Source organism: Vulpes vulpes, chromosome 8 (genome assembly GCF_048418805.1).
Source record: "Vulpes vulpes isolate BD-2025 chromosome 8, VulVul3, whole genome shotgun sequence".
Taxonomy (NCBI): Eukaryota; Metazoa; Chordata; class Mammalia; order Carnivora; family Canidae; genus Vulpes; species Vulpes vulpes.
In genome coordinates this window covers 19,837,880-19,851,758 of record NC_132787.1, presented here as the reverse complement: position 1 = coordinate 19,851,758, position 13,879 = coordinate 19,837,880, and the positions used below count along the sequence as shown (strand labels likewise).

General features: G+C 34.5%; 1 protein-coding gene across 4 annotated transcripts in view; it reads left to right on the top strand.

Annotated features, from left to right (window-relative positions):
• Window positions 1-13,879, top strand: part of MRPS35 (mitochondrial ribosomal protein S35) — a 47,690-nt gene that overhangs the window by 18,899 nt on the left and 14,912 nt on the right. For all 4 annotated transcript variants that reach the window (XM_025995055.2, XM_025995056.2, XM_072765711.1 and 1 more), the window contains exons 6-7: window positions 1,811-1,920; window positions 3,981-4,050. In XM_025995055.2, the coding sequence (XP_025850840.1) occupies window positions 1,811-1,920; window positions 3,981-4,050 (180 nt within the window). The remainder of the gene's footprint in view (window positions 1-1,810; window positions 1,921-3,980; window positions 4,051-13,879) is intronic.

The window sequence follows — 13,879 nt, the reverse complement described above, 5'->3', positions numbered from 1 at the left end:
TAAAATATGTATGAGTTTCTGGCATAAGCTGTATATAATTTTTGAACATTAAAATGTTAATGTGAATGTATGTTTTAAAGCAGTTAGAATAATCAGCATTGCTGCCCTTTTTTTTTTTACTACTTACATAAAGCTAGAACACTTAAATTTTTTAAATGGCAAATTTTTGAATTTATTGTTGAACATGATGGAGTTTTAAAAGGAAAAAAATCATTCCATTCTCACTATTCTAATGTAAAAACTATTCTTTATCTGTATGGATGCATATATACAAATATTTCTATAATTATAATCATAATGTAGATTCATGTTATGATTTTCTTGTACGTAATTCTCATTGTTAACAATCTGAATTATTGTAGAATTTCTTTATTTTATCCCGTAAGCTAATAACCTGGTTGTTGACACGTTTTTTTCCAGAGGACTCTGGTAATTTGCACTGCCTGCACCTAGGGCCATTCTGTTAGGTTGATACTTAATAGTCAATATTTTTCTGCATATGTTCTTTAAAGGTATATTTTATTTATTCATTTGCTATATTTTCTGTAGTTCAAATAAAAATTCACAAGGCTTAAAAAAATAATGTATCCTTTCTTTTTTCATTTATGTGTTCATTCAACAAATACATGTTACATGCTCTTTAAGTGCCAAACCATCACCAAAAATAGGACAGATACCATTCTTATCCTCAAAGGTTTGCAGTCTAATGGATAAAATGAAAAATAATTAAGCTCTTATGCTATGTCTTGAGGGAAGTGCAGAGTTATTGAAGCTAGAAAGAAGTAGATGTGATTTTAAAATCTTATTTAGCCTTTTTTTTTCTTCATACAATTATGGATCTTTCTTATTTTTAATGCTGTCCATAGGAAAACAGCCTGTGGTTTACCATATTTAACTGTTCTAGTATCTGACCTATTTTCCTGTGTCAAGCCTAGTTATCTTTTAGATACTTTCAGCCCATGCCATAATTCTCTACAAATTAAAAAGTGTGATCATGTAATCCAGTATTCCCCAAAATATATTTTAAGGAAGACTAATTCCATGAACTTTGAAAAGTAGAATATGGGGGGAAAAAAGGTAGAATATGAGGTCAAATAAATTTGGGAATCGTTACAGGAGAATCCTACATCCTGAAATTTCAGAATGCTCGTAGCATATTAGCTCTTCCAAGAAATCCTTCTATAAAAACCAATTTAACTGCATTTCCTGAATGTATTCAACAGAAATAGACTTTTTAGAGAAATAATTCTTCTTAGCAGTCTCTGGGACTAGTATTAACGTTTTGAGAAATGTTGAGCTGAATTATTTCAAATGTTTTGATCTTCATGAATGCTATATTCTAGCCTCCATGAGATATCAGTACCTTTTAAAATAAATATCCCTGAACTAGTTGCAATGATATGGGTCTCATAATTGCATGGTGGAAAATATCTTAAAGCCTTTTTGTTTTATCATTTATTCCTATATTCCAACATTACTAATACTAATTGAGTTTAATTCTGTTTGTATTACTCAGAAGCTGTAATTTCATGTATTTAAGAGACTTGTTATTGGTTCTTTCAGAAAGGTGCTAATGCCCAGAACTTTCAAAGAACTTGAAACAGTTCACTCCCCCTCTCTTTTTTTCCATGGGTAAGATCAGGCTTCATAGTGCATGCCAGTTACTAACTATATATAGACAAGAGTGCAGGGTTGCAAGTTTCTTTTTGGTTTGTTTAATGTTAATATAAATAATATTGGTACTGGTTTTTTTTTCTCACTAAACAAAGTATCTGAAGTAAGTTTTCTCCAATAACTTTTTATTTTTAAGGTTAAACTTTCTAGTTTGAATTTAGATGATCATGCAAAGAAGAAACTTATTAAACTTGTGGGAGAGCGATACTGCAAGACAACAGATGTGCTTACCATCACAACAGACAGGTAAAGAAAGAAAAATTCAGATTGGTCATTGTGTTGTTTTATTGTTTTCTAATCCCCTGACAGTCCTTTTCTTAAGAAATGATATTAAAAAGTAAAGGTAGCCTTTTATATCAAATTATATTAACATTTTAGGTCAGTGAAGTTGCTCAATTCATGTGTTTAATATGGTGACACTAGTCTACTGTTACTGTTCTCTTTATGGACATGGAGAGAAGCTTGCCTAACTGCCTTGTTAAATTATTGTTATTTAAAAAAAGTAAATTATTGTTATTTTTCAGTATTGATATCCATGTGTAATTAGACTTAGGGAATATGTTAGAAGAAAACAAAAGTATGATTTGCCAGTGATTAAGGTTTTTTTTTTTTTTTTTTTTTTTAGTGATTAAGGTTTAAACAGGTTTTTACAAAGTCAAAGATCTTAGAGTTCAAAGTTTAGTGATTAAAGACAGAAATTTAATTTTCTTAGGCAATTTTGTAAATAAGCAGAATTTTAGTGAATTTACTTCATAAAGGCAGTATTTTTTTATTTTATTTTTTTATTGGAGTTCCAGTTTGCCAACATATAGCATAACACCCAGTGCTCATCCCACCAAGTCCCCCGCTCAGTGCCCATCACCCAGTCATAAAGGCAGTATTAAATTTACCTCATGAATTTATAAATTAGGTAATTTGATGTGAAAAGGAGTTATTGGTACATTTTTACAAAAGGGTTATTTTATTTCTTTTTATAGAGGGGAGAGAGGGGCAGAGAGAAAGGGGGAGAGAGAATCTTAAGCAGGCCTCAAGCCCAACGTGGAGTCTCACAAAGGACTCGATCTCACAGCTCTGAGATTATGACCTGAGCTGAAATCAAGAGTTGGACACTTAATCGACTGAGCCACCTGGGTGCCATGGGTTTTTTTTTTTTTTTAAATTTCTATCTTATCTTTGGTTGTTTCTAAATTATGTCAAAATACAAAGACCTACCTTTAGAGAAAAGCAAGTTGGGCAGATAACTTTTCTCCCTTCCTATTCCAGTTTTAAAACATTTGGAGATATCAATATCGATTTGGTTTTATATTCTGCTTCTTAGCGGTGGGAAGAAGTAGCATGACATACGTAAGTGATGGCAACAATGTGAGGGTGGAAAAAGCTTGGGAACCTTGGTTTCAGATTATTGCTGTATGGAGGAAAAATAGATTTGAAATATATTAGTATTATTCTTTTTTATTGTCTTTAGAAAATATAATAGTTTTTAGCTTGTACAACTTTAAAAATACCTATAAAATGTTTGCTCTTTGAAATTCTGTAAGTGTCTGACAACGATTTTTTTCCCTAAGTTTTCAAGTGTCAGTGTGTGTATGTATTATGGCAGCAACTGTTTAAAGGACTACTAAACTTAAGTATAGAATAAGCAGAGTACCGTTAAAGTCATTTGTCATATGATGGTTTTATTTTATATTCAGAGAAATTGGAAATAATGGTTTCTGTATGATTTTATTAATCTAAAAGCTAAACTTGCTGTCTCATATTTACATAGAAGTTTCACCCAATATTAGATTAATAATTCCATTTTAAATATAACAACAGCAATACAGCATTGAATAGGGTAGCTCATTTTTTTTAAAACTTGACTCTGGAGAAATCAAGATGAACATTTAGATTAAATCAGTCATTAATCTATCCCTGTTTTTAAAATGAATCCCATAGATAACGCTCACAGTGTCCAGCAGACTCTTAACCCTGAGACTGTGAAAGGCACGTTGATTGGACAAAGTCATATTAAAAATAGTGTAAAACTATTATCAGATACAAACAACGCCATTAGTGATGAAAGTGAAGAGAAGTAAAAATAAATACATACAAAATAAAGTGACACCAGTTTTCATAACCTTAAGTAGTGACTGACATAAACTATTCTTATTCCAAGAACAGAATTTTCCTAAAGGTAGGATATTCCCTGTTGAGAGGTAATATCTGAATATAAGTTATCCTTTTTACTTAATATTTGTGTATTTTGCATATTATTTTATATACTGAATTTTTGAAATTTTGACTTCCTCCCTCTCTTTCTGTTTCAGATGCCCTTTAAAGAGACAGAATTATGATTATGCAATGTATCTGCTAACAGTTTTATACCATGAGTCTTGGGTAAGTGATTGTGTGTGAATGTTTAATAATTTTGTCAGTGTAATTTAGATGGTGTTAACATTTCAAAACAGCCTGTGGCAAGTACTCAATTGGTTTAATGAACCACTGAACTAAGGATTTATGAAATGTTAAAAATAACTTCTAGTGACATTGAAAGTGAGAACCTTCAGATAGATTACGCAGTACATCTCAGGACCTTACAGAAATCAGATGACTAAGTGCCTTTAAAATTCAGAGTTTCTGTCTTTGGTTGGAAGATTTAAAATTTTTATTTTTTCTTTTGATTGACTTTGGCTGAAAGTTATCAAAGTTATAGAAGGGAAATCATATGTATAACTTGAGAATTTATAACTCATCCTACTGTTGAAATAAACTACATAACAAAGCCCCAAAATTTTATAGAAAGGCATTTTAAATATTTATTGAAGTTTTTAGTTAATGCATAGCCTTTTGTATGAATATTTCACTGGCATACACTAGGGACAGGTAGGGGCAATTAATTCTTTAAATAGTATTAAAAATAGTCTTTTTTTTTAAAGATTTTATTTATTTATTCATGTTATACACAGAGAGGCAGAGACACAGGCAGAACTGGAGAGCCTGTTGTGGGACTTGATCCCGGCACCCCAGGATCACGCTCCGAGCCAAAGGCAGACACTCAACCCCTCAGCCACTTTGGCGTCCTGATAGTATTAAAAATAGCCTTGTGTCTGACTGGATTTATTGAGTTTATAATTAATGTAAGCATATACATTTATTTGTAAGGAAGTTTTTCTTATGCTTGAGCATCACCTTACCTAATTTAAGGTTAGTATCTAATATGTTTGGGTAACTCGGGTTTTAAGTATTATTGTTAAAAATTAAAGTAACCTTGGGGCAGCCCGGGTGGCTCAGCGGTTTAGCGCCACCTTCAGCCCAGGGCCTGATCATGGAGACCCAGGATCGAGTCCCACGTCAGGCTCCCTGCATGGGGCCTGCTTCTCCCTCTGACTGTGTCTCTGCCTCTCTCTCTCTCTCTCTGTCTGTCTCTCATGAATAAATAAATATATAAAATCTTAAAAAAAAAAAATAAAGTAACCTTAAATATGCATACAAATTAAATTTTTTTGCAGCTTGCCTAATAGACATGGGATTCAATAGCATTTTCTATTAGGAACATTTGAAGGAATGGAGACAGCTGGAGAGAGTCACTCTTTAGATATTCGAAAGATGTCATGGGAAAGAATGAAATAACGGTTGAATTTGTTTTTCATGTCTTTTAGGGATAAAACAAGGTAGAAACAATAGGGAAACAGACTTTTTCACTGAGTACAAACTTTCTTTTTTTATTTTTATTTTTATTTTATTTTTTTTATTTATGATAGTCACAGAGAGAGAGAGAGAGGCAGAGACACAGGCGGAGGAAGAAGCAGGCTCCATGCACCGGGAGCCTGATGTGGGATTCGATCCCAGGTCTCCAGGATCGCGCCCCGGGCCAAAGGCAGGCGCCAAACCGCTGCGCCACCCAGGGATCCCTGAGTACAAACTTTCTAAGAAAGTCATTTAAAGATGGAGTGGGCTACTTTTAATAGGTAGAAAATATTCCATCCGTTGGCTACTTAGTGGGGATATAGTGGTGAAAGTTTCACTCTCCTTAGATGGATAGTTGGATTAGATACTCTTGGGAATCTTCTCCCATCCCTGAGATATTGTAATTCTGTGAACACATGTAACCATTTTCTGAACAGCTTACAGCATTTCCTTCATAGTAACAATAAAACCATAGCATAAGAACATAAGTGAAAAAGAAAATAAAAGAAAATTTTGTTGCCAAGTTAGTAAAGAACAAAAAGTAGCTGATAGCTTTTCTCTTCTTCCGAGGTGTTCTAATTATCATAATTCAACTGGATTTTCTAGTTCCTGGCTTCAGGAACAATATCATAATAGCAATTAATCTCTTTCCTGTCGGTTGATTTTATAAATAACCTTTGGCTTAATGTAATTAAGTTTTCTTTTGAACCGGCAACATGGCTGAATTAGCTACAGCCATATGGTTGATCGTTAAAGAGTTAATACCAAACAATAAAAGCCAACCAGTTTTGAATCTCTCTTGCCAGCAGCCTGTAAAATGAATTTGCCCCAAAGGAAATGACAGGCATAAATAAATTCAGTGAAAGTTGACTTACTGGATTCTTTCTGTGGTTCCATGACATAGAATCCAAACATTTTGTATTCTGTATTCACGCTAGTAGCGTTTGATCTTTAATGCTAATTACTTTGATGCCAGAATAAGTAGCCACATACATCTGTCCTGAACAGATATAATTAAAGAATTTCTATATTAAACTTGGCACTTGATTCTTTGTAAATAAGTACCATCAGTGAAGAAGCTTTAAGAGAATGCAGATGAGCTGTGAAATTTTGCAAAGCTGGTGGAACAGAATTTTTATTGAATTGAAGTTCTTTTTTCCTTCACCAGCATGGAATTCAGACTTGAAATTGATGCTACCACCTGGTATTTAATCAAATATTTAGAAAGCCCCCTTTTAATCCATTCCTTTATTTTTTAACTAGTTTCAGAACATTTAAAACCTGAAAGGTAAGCTGCTCTTAATTTTCTGGCTTTTTAATGTTTCTGTGAAGGTTACCTACAAGTATTGAGGGGAAAATAGTTGGTAGTTTTTTGTAGCACACAGTTCGGAAACTTGCATGAAAAAAACATGTTTCTCTAAACCTCAGGATAAGGAAATTACTATTGTAAGCTGTTCAAAACAGTTTAACTTTGGAAGTATCAAAGTAGACTTCAAAAAGCATAGATTTCACATACCATGGACTTCAAGCATGGAGGCTTAGCAGTGAGTTGAGGAAAGGTTATGGCACTGCGAGGAGGTGGTAAGAGACCAGAGGATTAAACCATTTACCTTTGGCAGTTCAAAGAAGCAAAGAGTTGTAGAAATTTGTTTTAGTATTTCATATTTCAGTATGACACATTGTTAGCATGGGAGTGAGTTAAGTTTTATCTTTTGGAACTATACAGACCTGGATTTGAAATCTGTTACGTTTTACTTGTGTAGCCTTGGCCAGCCATTTGGCCTCTGAGGTTCGGGTTTCTTCTAAGGGTTTTTGGATAGATAGGGAGAACTTGCATGATATGTCTGGTAGGTAGTGGGGTCTCAGTAAATATTGGCTATTAATATTGTTAATACTAAAAGGAAGATGATTTATCTTAGGACTTGAAATTTATTTATTTGCAATTCTGTATATAGCTTACATTTAACTTGACAGATTTTATATAGGTAATCAGATCTGTGCCCTCTTTTATTTGAATTTTTAGAACAGGTATCCTCAACATTCTGACATGACTGATAATAACAAAACTTCCTAAATGTTAACTTTATTGCATGATGTTCTTTAAATATTCCACAAGCAGTTTGGTTAAGAAATGATCATATGAAATATTTTGCAAAGTGATTTGCACAAAAGATAGACACTGGGGGAAGAACAAAAGCACTTACTTTAGAAAATGAAATTCCAAGGGTTCTTGAATGATTTTGATATTTAATTAGTAATAGTTATTTTTTAAATCTGAATTTTTGACTGTCTTGTTTGGATTTCATGATAGGCTTATTGCCAGTCAAAAGTACATCTGGCTTTGTAATAAATGGGTTCTGAAAAGTCATATAGCAAAAACCTCTAAGTTGGATCATTTCACACTCAGTAAAAATTCAGTTTTAAAGGGGACCGAATCACAAACATATCTGATAAAAATGAAGAGTCCTTTTGCAGCTCCATGATCGCCGTTCATTGTGATTGTGTGGGCTCATGTACACATACATTTCTAGATTATAAAGGAGAACACTTGAATGATGTTTGTAATGTTTACTCTTTCCTCTGTTCAACAACGGTTTTGTTCTTGTGTACAAAGTACAGTATTAGGTATTGATCAGACTGTGAAAATGAAAGAGGCTTTGCCTTGAGGGACCTTTATTTCTGGAGAGAACCAATGGTCCTAATATAGTCTGTTTCACTCACTAGTAGAAGTAGGAACACTGTGCTGTGAGAGGCACTGGCAAGGAGTAATTCTCCCTGGAAGCTTCACAAGAAATGGTGACTGGTTTTGGAAGATAAGTAGAAGTGTGCAGTAGAGACATGGGTGAAGGACTCTGTGGCCTTGTGGTTGAAGAGGGCAGGCAGAGGTTTGGTGTGGCCAGGGTAGAAGACTCAGGGCAGAGGTAAGGAGGTGAGACTAGAAAAATAAGCCAGAGCCAGACTGTTTACAGGTTGTATAGCTTATTTACAGAGTGGAGATGTGTATCCCGTGGGCAAAATTGAGCTGCAGTAGCATTTTGCCATTTGTTTGAAAAGGTGCCTCTTTTCTCTTTTTTAATGTTTATGGAATAGTCAACCATCCATATGGCAAATGTCAAGTGTGATTTTGTTAAAACAAACTCTTTATTGACGGATGAATGTTTACTGGTTGCCTGTCACTCGCTTGGTGGTATTGCATATGGGGATCAACATATAAGGAGGAAAACTTTGTCTTTTCCATTGAGAAACACTAGTAGAAGCAAGTAAGGTTTTTGTAATAAATATTACAAAAGTGTTGTATAGTTTACAATTTAATTTTGTCTACTTATTTATTTCTTATATGTCCTTCAAGGCTTTAATTGATACCTGCTTTGAGTCTATTTTTTGTGGTACAGTTGATGCATAACATTATATTAGTTTCAGGTATGCAGCATAATGCTTCAGTATGTATATATATATTCTGAAATGATCACAATGTGTCTAGTTAAATCACTACACAGAATTACACAATTTTTTTCTTGTGATGAGAACTTGTGAAATTCATTCTCCTAGCAGCTTTCAAATATATAGTATAGTATTATTGACTAGTCACCATGGTGTATATGACATTCCCATGATTCACTTTATAACGGGAAGTTTGTACCTTTTGACCATCTTCACTCATTTTGCCCACCCCCAGCTTCTACTTACCACCCATTTGTTCTCTATTTCTATGAGTTGAAGGTTTTTAGATTCCACATATAAGTGAGATCATATGGTACTTAATCTTTCTCTGACTTTTTTCACTTAGCATAATGCCTTCAAGGTTCATTCATGTTGTCACAGATGGCAAGAATTCCCTCTTTTTTATGGCTGAAAAATATTCTGTAGTGTATGTGTATGTATGTTTAAGCATGCGCACGTGCGCACATACACACACTAAACTCTTTTATCCATCAGTGCACACTTTGGTTATTTCTGTGTCTTGGCTGTTGTATAAATAGTGTTGCATTGAACTTGAGGGTGCAGATATCTTTTCAAATTAATGTTTCATTTTCTTTGGATAAATACTCAGAAGTGGAATTGCTGTATCTTATGATAGGTCTATTTTTAATTTCTTGAGGAGCCTCCATACTGTTTTCCACAGTGGCTGTACCAATTTACATTCCCACCAACAGTGCAGGATGGTTCCCTTTTTTCTCAATATCTTTACCTACTTGTTGTTTTTTGTCTTTTTGATGATAACTATTTTAACAAGTGTGAGGTGTTCTCTCATGGTGCTTTTGATTTGCATTTTTCCCTGATGACTGATATGGAGCATCTTTTCATGTGTCTGTTGACCATCTGTATGTCTTTGGAAAAATGGCTATTCAGATTTTCTCAATTTTAAATTGTATTTTTTTTGCTTGAATTGTTATGAGTTCTTTATATATTTTGGATATTAACTCATCAGATGAATTTGAGCCTCTTATTCTTTGTGTAACTCCTTTGCATATGTAGCAAGTTACGCTGTCTTATCTTCTATACTGGTTACTAGGGCCCTTGACTAGAAACAGTTGTGGCGTGGACTGTTTTCCATGTATGTTTCTGTTGCTCCATGTATGTTTTGTCTAACTAATCATAAGGTCCTTAATAGCATGTATCCAATCTTACTGTATTTTGTTCTTCAGAGTATCTAGGTCAATGCTAGGTAAGAACACTAAGTATTTAATAACAGCTGTCCATTCTTTTAGATTTCCATAGAGTTTTGAAGTAGGTTTTCATCTTCAAAAGTAAGACAAAGTAACAAACTCCCTTTTTAGTAATATAAAATGTAGCATACTTGTTGGATGTTAGCAATAATTAGCTTACTGGTATAGATTAATAAGTGGCGCAGCGGTTTGGCGCCTGCCTTTGGCCCAGGGCGCGATCCTGGAGACCCGGGATCGAATCCCACATCGGGCTCCCGGTGCATGGAGCCTGCTTCTCCCTCTGCCTGTGTCTCTGCCTCTCTCTCTCTCTCTCTGTGAGTATCATAAATAAAAAAAAAAAAAATTAAAAAAAAAGATTAATAATGATTCATTAATAAAACTATTAATGAATATCATAATTGTGCCCAATTTATAAGAAATATCTTTGCAACAATTTGAATACTTAATTTTCATGGATGTATGATTTGAGTTATGTATATATTAGGTTTTTCATTTGGTTATGTTTTATCAAATACTTAAAAAGTATTCTTAATTGTTTTGGAAATTCTCTACAAAGTTTGCTTCTATGAGTTTATTTCCTGATGCTAATTTATATTTCACAATGTTAATATCCTCTATATTCTAGAAAAATAATGGCTGCTCCTAACAGGGTACAACATCTCTTTAATGTGAAATGTATTCATGCATAAACTACTATGTAATCTAATTATGCATAAACTAATATTAAAGTGTTTATTAAAGAAAAAATAAACACTTTAATTGAATTCCCATGATAAGTTTGAGCATTTGTAGTAGACCAGTAACAGTAACGTGTGCTCACTTGCTACCTTTTCCTTGATTACAGGCAAATAGCTGGCTTTTGTCTTGTTTTATTATTACTATTCTTTTTTTTTAGAGAGGCAGTGGAGAGGCAGAGGGAGAGAGAGGTAAGCAGGCTCCACGTCCAGTGCCAAGCCACAGGTGGGGCTTGATCTTACAACCCTGAGATCGTGACCTGAGCAGAAATAAAGAGTAGGATGCTTAACTGACTGAACCACCCACGCTCCCCTTGGCCTTTGTTTTAAAATAAGTGTTTAGTGTTGCCCTGAGAGTCACATGTGTCTCTTTGTTTTTTTACCTCTGTGCTGTTCCAAATGATCACCTTGAATAAAAATGAAAAGGAAACTGAAAAGGGAATGAGGGGTGATAGAGAGGAGCTCCATTTTTAAAAAGTGCTTTAAAATACTGTCTTTTTTCTTAACACAAAAGCATTTAGTAAGTCCACTCGTTTTAAATTAGTGCTAACTTTGAAGATCAGGAGTCAAATTTAACTGTTACAACCTCTTCATGACATAAGTTTAGAAATTAAGATTTAGAGGAGAGATATGTATTTTGCTCAAGGTTACCGAGTTTTTTAGCAGAGGGACTCAAGACTTGAACTGCAGCTTCAAAGTTTCATATTTCTCCTGTGGTATCATATTATTTAATGTTCAATTTTTGAATTACATTAAAAAGATTAAGAAATAAGAAATCAAGGGGTGCCTGGATGGCTCATTCGGTTAAGCATCTGCTTTTTGCCTCAGGTCATGATCCCATAATCCTGAACCCAGCCCTGAATTGCATCGGACTCCCTGCTCTGTGGGGAGCCTGCTTCTCCCTCCCTCCCTTGCCTCTATGCTGCTTGCACTCTCTCTCTCTCTCTCTGTCATAAATAAATAAATTCATTCATTCATTAAAAAAGAGATGAAATCAAACCCAAACTTTAGCTGCTAGTTTACTGTCTTAGACTGAACAGTTGACAATTGAAAATTTATCTTAATAACCTGTTTTCGGCTGAGGGTTGCATTAGACTCACCTGGAAGCTTTTTTAAACTACAGATGTAAGAACTCTACAAAATTAAAATCTGTAGTGGTGAGACTCAAGAGGGTTTCGTTTGAAAGGCTCCACAAGTGAGTCTGATGTAAGTTCTGATTGTGAATAAATTTTCCAATCTTTGAGTCCTATTAATAAACTAATTAGAAGGCTGGTATATCTCTTTTAAGACCATTTTTGTATGTGTATCTAGTATCAGAGCTAAGGTGTAGGATGAGAATTAGAGAGGGGCAAGAAAATCCATGATACACAAACTTTTTTTGACTTGATGTATTGGCTTGATGTATTATTAGGCAGTAGGCACCTGTTCTAGATTCTTAGGTGGAATGATGGTACGATGAAGGTGACACTTCCTTTCTCTTTGCCTTCAGGCACGATGTCCTATTACATCTCTTAAAACTGTTTTCTGCTCTTGATCCCTACTGCACACCCTAATATGAGTCTTCATCATCTTTTAATTGTAATAAAAGTTTACTTTGATTTTCCCATCTCATCTATCTTCCAGATTGCTGTTAGAGTAATTGTTTCTAAAAAGCAAGTCTGTTGTGTTATAGTCCTTTATAAAGTCCTTCAGTGAGTGGTTCCCTATTACCCAGGATAAAATCTAAACTACTGAGTCTATTCACAGCAGTTTGCCACCTCATTACCAGTTACTCAGGAAATGTAGGTTATATATTCTTTCAGCCATAATGAACATAAAGTGTTCTTTTATAACTTGGCATATGCTGTTCTTTCAACTTTTCATCCCTTTTTTAAATTGATTAGCCTTGCAAATTCATATGAATCTTTTAAAATTTTATTTATTTATTTGACACAGAGAGAGAGGGAGAGGGAGAAGCAGGTTCCCTTCTGAGCAGGGAGCCTGATGTGAGGCTCCATACCAGGAACCTGGTATCGTGACCTCAGCTGGAGGCAGATGCTTAACCGACTGAGCCACCCAGGCACCCCTCATATGAATCTTTTAATACACTTCAGATGTAACCTGTCTTAGAAGTTATCTGTGCATTCTTTTCCCCTCCTCCTATTAGCATTCCTCTTATTACTTTTATGGTAATTGCCCATGTACATGTCTGGCTGAACCCATTATATTGTGAGATCACTGAGGACTGCTCATTTCATTTATCTTTGTATTCCCAACCCCTACTACAATGTCTGGCAAAACAACAGTAAATTTTTTAAAACCAATCTGAATTAAATTGAGTTCTTTGACATATTCAGTTAAACATTTGGCTGTGATAACTAAAAGAATTGACAGGTTTTTTTTAATCCATTATGGATATTTACCTCTTATTTTTTATGATTTTCCAATAACTTGGATTTTTTTCTAATGGTTAAACTGTTTTCCCTCATATAGCACAATGCCTTACTTGTAATCATGAGAAGTGGAATATTACTGTGATTCATGTTCTAGGCAAAGGGAGCTGTAAATAAGATGGTAGAAGGTGGCAACTTTGTGTGTTCAGTGGAACAGATATTTCTTTGCCTTCTGCTACTTCAGAATACACTGAACATTGCATGAATGCAGTGTTTTTCTTTGTATTGTATTTATGCTTACAAAGGGAAAAAGTTGATAGATTCAGTTAAATTATTTTGTTCATTATATTCTTTTTTACCATGTTTCTGTGTTCTTTGGAAAATGTTCTACTACTAAAAAGTAATATGATTTGGGAAAATTATTTAACTGCTCTGGGCTTCAGTTTTTTTGGTCTGTAAAACAGATAGTGATAGCACTTCCTCATAGTTGTGGAAGTTAAGTGAATTAATGTAAGTAAGGTGTTGACATAAAAAAGTATTCTAAAGTAAGTATTCTAATAGCTGTACAGACTCTCATCCATGCTGCTTTCCTCACCTTGGCCTTCATTCAGTTTCCTGAATGTACTGGGCTCCTTCCTACCTCCAGCCTCTGTGGATGCTATTTTCTCTGCTGGGATCACAGTCTTCCATCTGACTGGCTCCTGCTCAACTCTAGGTTGCCTACTAGACTAGCAGTTCCGGAACAGCACAGTGCGTGCCTGGCACA